Below are 10,401 nucleotides of genomic sequence, written 5' to 3' on the forward strand. Positions count from 1 at the left end.
AAACCAACCCCAAACGTAATGCAATTCCCATATTGAATTTTCCTTAGTGTTTACTTCAAACAAGATAGCTTTGTGTCTGAAGTGTCTAGTTCTCAGATTTGTACAGCTAAATTATTTGAAATCAGAAGGGTTTATTAAAGTGCCCTTTGATGCCGTTAAATCAATACAGATATTCAAACTGCAAGCCACTTAATACTCTTTTTGTTCCTAAACTAAAATTGGGCTTTCAGCTTGCCTCTTTAAAATTTATTATAAATGACAGTAGTGAAGGTATGTATATTGAGTAGGTATTAACTTCCAAAGGGCTAAAATGTTAACTTTGCTTAAAAACAAAAAACCCAAAAACTAAATTGTATTGGAAAGGAAGACTTTATTCCTGAATGATGGTAATTGTTGAGTTTGTTCAGTTAAGAGTTTAAAACCCTCTTAATTTCCAGGTGATAATTCCATTTTTAATCTATTTGAAATGTTTACAAAATTATTTTCCTGTCAGTAATGTGTATTGTTTTATCCTCCCTGTTTAATTAAAAAGTCTTTCCCCATTCTTAAATCTTTGAAGGAAAGAAGTTTTTTTTTGTTTTGCTTTTGTTTGTCAGAATAGTTCATGGTAAACTTTGCAATTACAGATGATAGTGAAAAAAAACCCCAGCGACGCAATCGTAGCCGCAGGCGTCGTTTCAGGGGTCAGGCAGAAGATAGACAGCCAGGTAACTTGAGTGGACCTGTTGACACCACCAGGTCACAAGCATGAAAAAAATGTCATGTGTCTGCTTTCTAAATATATTATACTTACTACATGTACACGTGTGCATATACATTCAAGATGTGCATTGCATAAATTGTTTACTCAACTAATAAGACTACTACTCTTAAGAAAATGCATTCTTTCTTCACTCCGTAAATGTTCAGTAACCTGTCTAATTGAACTAATGTTGTGTCTTAATTTTTTTTTTTTTACATGGAAATACTGTTGAGAAGACCATTATTTTGTCCACTTGGCAGATTCTTCATACTTGAGTTTAGGCCTGCCATCCCAGGGACTACGTTGTAGATTGTGAATGAGGTTGATTGGCAAAACTGGGCAACTTTTGCATGGTGCTGCTTATTATATCTGAATTCAGCACCTCATTTTTGTGGGAATTTTAATACCCACAGTTAAAAAAGAAGTATAATTGAGAAAAATACTTGAAGGTGTCTTTTTTCTAATAAGAGGAATGCATGTTATGTTTTGTTTGTTTATTGTGGTGTGTTGCCTTTTCCCTTACACCTACTAACTATTCAAATTAATAGTACTTATTTATTAGTTTTAGAATGTTAATTTAAGTAGTCATAATTTTTAGTGACTTCAAACTTGTTTGCTGTGTCTATATTATTTTGAACATAATTCCATTTCCTGTATACAGAAAATCACGTGTATATTCACAGTGAAGAAATTGTGTGCACCAAAAATAAACCCCTTTTAAACTAATCAATTTCTGCATTCTTTCCAAAGCAAATTCTTGGATGTGTTTTCCCCAAATAAAGAATGTAAATTCAAGTATCTTTAATTAAGTTTAGTGGTTGTGTAGAGACATTTGGGAAAACTGGTTAAAGGTGTTAGTTCCCATTCTTGAAGAAAAGTTCATGTTTTAAAGATAGTTGTTAAGTTTAAAAGGAATTAAATACTGTCAAAAATAGAAAGTTTCCAGAAAGTGTTTTACTGTTTTCCCTTCTCTTCCCTCTCTCACTGTAGTGTCAGAAACATTCTTTAGATCAAGAGGTCATGTTGTTTAAAGTTGGCATGGCAGTGAATACAATTTCTGCCATACTTTGTAAATAAGAAAATTCAGACTATCCTTGTGCGCTTAACATAGGGTAAATAACAACACAATTTGTTAACTAGATAGATGGTGGTTTATTACCAAGTCAGTGGACATAAAAAACACAGTGGTGTTGAAGAGGCAGAGAAGTGAAACTTGAGTAAGTTGGGGTGTCCAATAATTTGATGATTGTTCCATACTTGCATTTATTCCAGTTTTACTCAGTTCTTTGGAATTACTTTTTCTGTTTAGAAATCCTTGTTTTCCCTATTCTGCCTTCCCCTAAAAACGTTTTAAAGCCCCCTAAGATAGCATCGATGGAACAGGCACGTCATTTTCTCCTTGCCCCTGTCAGTACTTCTAGAAAAGTGGCTTCATCTAAAAATATCAATATTCCCTTACATACACAATCATTTCATTCTCATTTGCTCAAAATTTTTTGATTTTAGTGTAAATTAAGCAGTGAATATTCCTTATTCTGCTTAGAAAGTGCTTGTACACTTGTGTCCAGTTGATTTACTTGGGCCCCTTAGGAGGAAGTTCTATATTCCAAATTATGCTGCACAAATCGCTTATTTTTCTTCTAGATATCATGTTTATTAATCTTTAATGTCCTTTTAAATGGCTAGTATTATAAGGACTGGCTGTAAATAGGCTTTGAGTCACCTAAGTTTGTTTTTGGTTGTACCTCCCTTTGTGGGGGAGGGGCACTGATAAGTTTTTACCTTTCCAGCTAAGTGCCTCTTAATTTAGTTGATACCCGTATCAAAGTATTATTCTATGAGTGTACATAGTGGATGAAGGGTTCTAAGAATTGTCACATACTCAAATTTAGCAGTATGTTTGTGCAGCAGCATGGTTTCCAAGTTGCTGAGTTCTTCCATGTGTCACTGAGGGCTGAACTATGGAAACAGAATGAATTCATTTAGGTGCTCCCCAAACTGGAATCATTTCTAGAATGTTTTGCCACCATATATGTAGACATAAATGGATTTGACAGTATTCCTCTTCTCAGTTTTGTTAACAGTGGATTAAAATGATTTTTTGAAAGCTCTGAAATGAGCACACCGAGTTTCTTACAGTTTGGAAGAAAAGAGGCAGTTTTAGACAGGAAACATCTTTATTTAGTGCTGTTTCTTATAAATGATTTGTATTCTGAATTAAGTGGTTTCTTTGAGATTTAAGATTCATTTAGTAGTTTCAGAAAATTCTTGGATCTTAAAAAAGTATTATGTTAATTCATGGTCACAAAAAATGAATTGTAAATACTATCCAGCTTCTTTATCAAAATGATTTATTTTCGTATAATTTGAACCTGATGGACCATTTCTCCCCTAGTGACTTTTAAATAAATAATTTAAAATTTACTTGAGTTTTCATTCTTTACATTAACTTGCTTTCATCCCGTAAGTTAAAATACACTATATTTCATATAGTCAGAGATTTTCCTGCCCAGTTTCTGATAGAAAATAATTCTTTGAAAGAGAGCAATTATTTTGATATTTCTCCAAATCAGAAAATTCTAAGCTGTAAGTTCTAAAGAGAAAGGATTGAGGTGTAAAGTGAGGCCAGAGTAGAACAGAGATGTTGCACTTGGGTTGGCAGAAGGGTGTTAGCTTGCTTTAGTCTTATTCTTAGGTCACTATTGCCATCCACTTTCTTGCAAACACACATACACTTCAATCAGTCCCTTGAAAGATTGTCAAAGCGGGGAAGAGGAGGTTACTGAATTAATGGTGGCCCTTTTCCCACCAGGATCATTGTCCACATTTTTAGGGTGCTGTTCTGCCATCTTTAGTTGGCTTGTAGTTTTTTATTTTAAATCACTCAGAATGGTTTCTAGTGTGAAACATGAAAAAGGAACCATAAAATACCACAGTTGGGTATCTTAGTTGCGCTTTAAAAAAAAAAAAAACAAAAAACCCTAACAATTTGGTAAATCTTTGATATCTGATGAAATTTTCAAATTGAAGTATATGTAGTACACCATGATTTGCACCAAATATTCCCTCCTTTTTTTTCCCCACTGAGAATTGCAAACACTGGGCTTAGAATGCTGTATTTCTTATTCTTGGTTGTGGATTTCTGTATCAAGCTTTATCCCACAACTGTAGAGTCAGAAGCAATGGCTGGATTCCTGTGAAAGCAGACTTAAATCTAGGCTTCCTTGGATCTCCAGCTTGGAATTTTCTATTGTCAGCACTAAATCACAGGCACATTTTTCGACTTTTGTCTTTGGTTGGAGGTGGTACCCAGCTTAAAATTTTGGAATTGGGTTACCCACCGTCAGTTTATTTTAAAAGTAAAATTACTCTTTATCCATAAATAAACTTTAGAAATATTTTTTCAACACCTGTAATTTTTTTCTCATCTTCAACAGTCACAGTTGCAGATTATATTTCTAGAGCTGAGTCTCAGAGCAGACAAAGAAACCTCCCAAGGGAAACTTTGGCTAAAAACAAGAAAGAAATGGTAAGGAGAATTTAACCTGTAGGTTTTGTTGTTTTTGTTTTTTTGGGTTTTTTTTTTTTTTTTGGTTCTGTTTTGGTTTTTTTTGTTTTGGTATGGTTCAGCTTTATTTTTACTTCTTGACTTACTGTATGATCGATCACTTGTTTCCCCAACTAGACAAATAATATTTTAAAGATTACTCTTGATTTTGTTCTTGGTCCCAGGTAACTGAAGATATGCATGCTTGAGCCTGGAATACTTTTCATTTAGAATTCCAAATAGCATTTGTAAAATTCAGTCTACCCAGAGATGTTGGGCATAAAGTCTGTTGGCTTAATTTGGGGAGCAATAGGCTATATACCTCTTCTCAGTGATGGATGTAGACCTTTTTTAAGTTTCAATTCTTTAAATGCTTTAATGTAAATGAGTTTCAAAAAAAAAAAGGTGAGTAAAATAGGTGTTTATTTGCTTAGGGTAACTTTATATCTTTACATGGTGAGCTTTCCAGTGGTTAAAATTAGGTTCAAGTTTCCAGTAAACAACAGATTCTTCTGTGATTTAGCACTGCTAGGTACTAGAGATAGAGTTGAAAGTAGAGGTGGAGTACATTGGTATATGCTTTGAAAACTTAAGAACATTTTAATCCTTTGATCCAATGTGGTTATGAAACTAAAATGATTTATTAGCTAATGTTTATATAGCTGTTTTCCTCCTCAGCTGTAGATTTCATTTATAAAGAAGTTGAAAAAGTTGTCTCCCTTTGGCAGGCAAAAGATGTGATTGAAGAGCATGGTCCTTCAGAAAAGGCAATAAATGGCCCAACTAGTGCTTCTGGCGATGAAATTTCTAAGCTACAGCGTACTCCAGGAGAAGAAAAGATTAATACCTTAAAAGAAGAAAACACTCAAGAAGCAGCAGTCCTGAATGGTGTTTCATAAACTGAAGAAGTTCCTAGTTTACAGTTCTTTTACATTACATTTTACAATAGTGCTTGTACAAGCTTGCCAAAGATAGAATATGGATCGCCAGTCTTTACATCGCACTTTCAGTTCCTCCATTTGGAATTCAGAAAGGGGAGGGATCCTGAAGAAATCATATGTTAAACATACTTTGACACCTACTGTGTTATAAAATATATCATCAGATGTGCCTTGAGAATAGTATATGTAACATTAAAAAAGTTGCTGGCTATAGGAAATGTTATTTTGTTTTCAAAATATGGCAGAGATGGGGGGAAGTGGGTGGGGTGGGATCCCTAACGTAATATTCTTTATGAAAGCATTAGCTGCTTTTGTTACATTTTTAATAATATGCAACCACTTCTTCACCTGAGGAAAACTAGAATGAAATGCAGTCTAAAATATTTTGCACTGAATTGTAATTTCTCCATTAGTTTAGTCTGGAAACTGGTCTGTTTTAATGTGTTTTTTAAATGCTGTATGTAGAGGAAAATCTGCAGACCACTGGAATACATTTGTTAAACTCTCATCTGCAGGGACACTGGGTGATATTGGCAGTGACTGTTCTACATTGAGGCTTTGTTTGGTTTATTTATTAAAGTGTACAGTATTTAAAAATCAAACATAGCTTTAGTTAAAACACTAAGCTGAATTAGTCATGTCCATTTCAGACATAACCTGAACTACTGAAAAGATCAATTTCCAGGAGGTTTATTCTGTATAAAAGTACATGTTAGTCTTCAGTAGAGTATCTTTCCTTTTTTCTTTTCCTTTTTTTTTTTTTTTTTTTTGATTTTGGTTGTTTGATGTGCAATATGTTTTTGTATGCAGGTAGTAAATAAACTTTGATCTTCCATTTGCTGATTAACTTTCTACTTTTTATACCAATTGTAGCAAAGTAGTTGGAGCTAGTAATAGGCCTAGAATAGTTAACCTGATTGCTTTTTAAAAAGCATTTATACTTATAAATAGTATTAAAATATTAATTGGTTGATCATTTTGTAATATATCCTCTGAAACCTTAGCACTTAAAATTTAGTCTATTAGAATAGATTGGCTTAGGGAATTGATCATACCTTTGATACTAGTAAAATCTTTATTATCTTATCAAAGGCAACTTTTGGAAGGCAGTGGGGTAAAATCCAGAATTTTGCTTTGGCCTTTGATAATTTATTAAAAATTATTTTTATAAAGAAGCATGGTGAGCAATTTTTAAATAAGAAATAGACCATTAACTTAGTTTTTGATTCTCAAGGAAATAATTTTGAAGGTTGTCATATTAATGATTGTATTTTTTGTATGTATTTTAGCCACGTGGCTTAACTTTAGGAAGATAAAGACTGCATAAAGTGTGTTCAGAGTAACAGCGATGAAGTAATTATGCAGATATATGTGAGGTCATATCAAATGTGGATTTACTGGAGGGTCCTCCCCCCATAGAAACACATAGACCACTGAGCAAGAAAGAGCCATTTCTGTCATTTGGTGTTTGAAGTGTTTTTTTATGTGCATAAACTGTCTTAATTTGTTATGTGCATAAAACTGTTAAGTGATTTTAGTTAATTTATAATGACTGAAAGACAACTGAAGGTACTGCTAAAATGTAATATTTGCCAGGTCAGTGTCCATATAACCACAGACCTCAAATTTATTATCACTACAGTTAAGATGTGATGGTATTAAATGCTTTTTCCTAAAACCCTAGTAAGAGAATTTATAAGATGTGGTACAAATAGGGCAATCCTTGCATTTTGAGTAACAGTATCAATTTCATATCCTGATTTTTAAAAACTTAACCCACAAACATCTTTTTTAACCATGAAAGGTTAGAAGTAAAACTGTTGGCTTTTTTTTCTTTGTTCTCTTCAGTATCAGGGTTACAGATTAATTACAAGGTATGAGAATTTTCATTAATTCCCAAATTGGTAAATATGGTATAAATAAAGTGATTTTTCATTTTCTTTCATATAGAATAGATTCATTAAGATCCTTCCATTAAGATTGTTTCATTGAGAAAGTAACAAAACCATCTTAGAAAATAGGCATAGTACAAGCAGTTTAGTAGAAAAACCGTATTCTACGAAATAAGTATCAAGATTTCATTATTTACAAACGACTAAACCTAATGCCTTGTGTAGTGTAGAACCATAATCTTGTTTTTTTTTTTTTCCTTCTTAAGAAGAGAGAGCGAGAGAGGGGGGAGGGAGGAGCAGAGAGAATGGAAGAGAGAATCTTTAAGCAGGCTTCACACGGCCAGTATAGAGCCTGATGGTTTGATCTCATAACCTTGAGGTCATGCCTTGACCAGAAATTGAGTCAGATGGTTGACTGACAGCACCCAGATACCCCCATAATAGGCTTTTCTTGGGGTAAATACTGATTTAGAAGTGGAAAGGGCTACTCCTGAAGGTAGTAACCATTTGATTCAGGTAGCCTTCCAAATTATCTTGAGAGGGGTGCATCTTTTTTGGCTACTTCTACACCAGTTAGATAAGGTGTTGCTATGGGAAAACTTACTGGTAAGTTAGGACATGCTAAAAGACACTTAAGCAAAAATTATTAAATAAAGGTCTTGTGCAGCCCTCACATTGTTTCAGTATACTTAGGTGAAATCACGGAAGCTTATTAAGATTACATGGGGCCAAACACCTTTTCCTGAAACTTTGGGAAGCCTAGTATTCTTGTTTGGCATCAACTTATTTTTCATAGATTTTGTTTTTAAGTAATGTCTATACCCAGTGTGTGACTCTCAGTCCTGAGAGTGAGTCACATGCTCTACCGACTGAGCCCAGCCAGGTGCCCCTGGCATCACCTTTTTAAAGCCTTCAGTGGGTCTAAAACTTTTGCAAAATGGTGTAAATGAGTCTTTGTTGATAGCTCAGTCACTGTTGGTAAAATTATAAATTGTGTATTTTAATGTGGAGTTGAGAAGCAGCACATCAAACTGGTGGTGAGTTCATGAAAAACCTAACAGGCATTCCTTAGAACCAGGCTGAGGGAGATCACTTAAATGATTTTGCAAAAGTACAGGTGTATGTAGGCAAGTAAAGTAACCTAAGAATAGATAACACTAAGCTAGTGAGGAAGAGGCAAAATAGCTAGTATTTTATTGTATTCCAGGTCTCTATGTCAGCCATTCTTTTGTATCTGGGATCCATCACCTTATGCTGAGTCACAGGTGTTTTTGTAGCTGTTTTCTGAGTCAAGCATGTAACTTGAGAAAGGTCTCTGCAGAGTTGGCATATAAACTGAATGTTGCAGTTAGCTTGGGAAATTGTACCTTTTGTCTTCACACAGATTTGCACTTTTTTGAGGTTAAAACCAACCTAGTTTTCTCATAGGCAATGTCTACAATATAAGAACAGATGAATGGAAAACTAGCTATAATGCAGTAAGTCCTACATCGGATGGTGGTTATTGGAATGAAGGTAAAGGAAACCTCACACTTGGATTTTTCTAGAAGGCCTTAAGGAACTTGAATTTGAATTGGATCTGTGTGTTTGACAAAATTTCAAAAGGCAAAAGGATGTTTGATGAGAAGCCTCACTGTTTCCTATCTTTGCTGTTATGGTTTGGATCCCTGATACCTCTTAGAAGGATATCTGGTATAGTGAATTTGGTGACTCCTTCTTAAAATTTTTAGTTATTAGTAAGTGTTCTTGAATGGATAGTAGTTAAAACCTTTGACATTTGGGTTTTATTTCAGGATCTGCAGTAAAGCAACAATCAGTCTGTAATAGTTAAACTTTGGCAAGTGGTAGTAATTTGAAGTTGCACTCAACTGTTCGTTGAGAATAGGTCAGTTATGTTGAGCCATACGAAATTGCCACTAGTTCACCATTTTGACCCAGGAAAGTGGGAGTTAGTTTCCTGTGGCTCAACCTAAATACATTTTTAAGTATGATCACTTACTTTAGAAATCCAAGCAAGAGCCTAATCATTCAGAAAATCCCTTATTTCTCGATGGATGTACATTCTATAAGGAAATATATTAATTTTGTAAGAAGGGTTTATTATTTATCGGTGGATTGCTTTAGATTCAGAATCCTCTGTACCTTCTGTATTACTACTTCAAGTACTCAAATAAGGTATAGGCTGTAATGCAGGCTATAATCTTTGTAAGAGGATTTCTACAAGTCCATTTGGCTTGCCTCTTTCTTCCTTTGATAATTTGAAAATTGTAGGTATAGGTGTACAGAATTGGGAGTTTGTATATACCTAATGCAGATGTTTTCCAGCTATGCTGTATGCAATCTAAAGACAAAAAAGCAAGGGCAAGATTATTTTTCACTGACATTCTCAGTCTTAAAGCCCCACTATTAAGTATACTAACTAGTGAATAGCTTCTTAAATTTGTGTTTCAGTGATTGGTACGTTTTTCTTGGGGGTGAAATTACAGGAGTATTTTCCAAATACTTTGTACCTCTTGGACTGTCAAAAGCTACTCTTTTTTTTTTTTTTTAAAGAGTATTACAAAGAATTTCTCATAGTTTTGTAGATAGACCAATTTAATTTGTCTTGTTGCCTGGAGCTTATGCCTCAACCTGATTGAGTTTCATTTTTCAACCTGCCGTTTACTTGGTTGTAAAGAATGTAAACACTATGTTTGAAATTACATTAATTCTAACTGTACTAAAGTAACAGCAAGCACTAACATATTCCAGATTATACTTTAACACTGGACTATGGACCTTGTCATTGGGTCAGGAATAATTGTAACACTGGGTAGAAGCTCTTTTTTTAAAGATTTATTTATCAGAGAGAAAGAGTGGGAGAGAATCTTCAAGCAGACTCCCTGCTGAGCATGGGGCTTGATCCCACAAACCTGTGAGATCATGACCTGAGCTGAAACCAAGAGTCGGATGCCTAACTGACTGAGCCACCCAGACGCCCCTGGATAGAAGCTCTTCCTATAGCCTGTTGCTAAGGCAACAGTTAGCTATAAGCAGACACATTGTACCCTGAACAATAGTGCCAAAATCAAAAAGAGCTTAGGTCATTTAAGTTTCCTGGTACTCAAGGTTACTCTCAGTTCAGGATTCTTTCTAAAACCCAAACCCACTCTAGCATTAAATAGTGTTTTTGTACTTTACCTCAAATTTAAATTTTTTTCTATCCTACTTTTCTCCCATTGAAACAATTCTGTATTCTAGCCAGAAGTGTGGAAACTTAAAACCTGACTTGTCAACTCT

At 34.4% G+C, this 10,401-nt stretch overlaps 1 protein-coding gene across 8 annotated transcripts in view; it reads left to right on the plus strand.

Moving 5' to 3' along the window:
* FXR1 (FMR1 autosomal homolog 1) overlaps positions 1-5,441 on the plus strand; it is a 57,801-nt gene extending 52,360 nt beyond the window's left edge. For 3 of the 8 annotated variants that reach the window (XM_027583866.1, XM_027583865.2, XM_027583869.2), the window contains 3 exons: positions 627-707; positions 4,180-4,271; positions 5,018-5,188. In XM_027583866.1, coding sequence (XP_027439667.1) covers positions 627-707; positions 4,180-4,271; positions 5,018-5,188 — 344 coding nt within the window. Of the gene's footprint in view, positions 1-626; positions 708-4,179; positions 4,272-5,017 lie in introns of all 8 variants that reach the window. The other 5 variants (XM_027583864.1, XM_027583867.1, XM_027583868.1 and 2 more) reach the window with 3 other exon arrangements.
* The last annotated feature ends 4,960 nt before the right edge of the window (positions 5,442-10,401 follow it).

Source organism: Zalophus californianus, chromosome 1, assembly GCF_009762305.2.
Source record: "Zalophus californianus isolate mZalCal1 chromosome 1, mZalCal1.pri.v2, whole genome shotgun sequence".
Lineage (NCBI taxonomy): Eukaryota > Metazoa > Chordata > Mammalia > Carnivora > Otariidae > Zalophus > Zalophus californianus.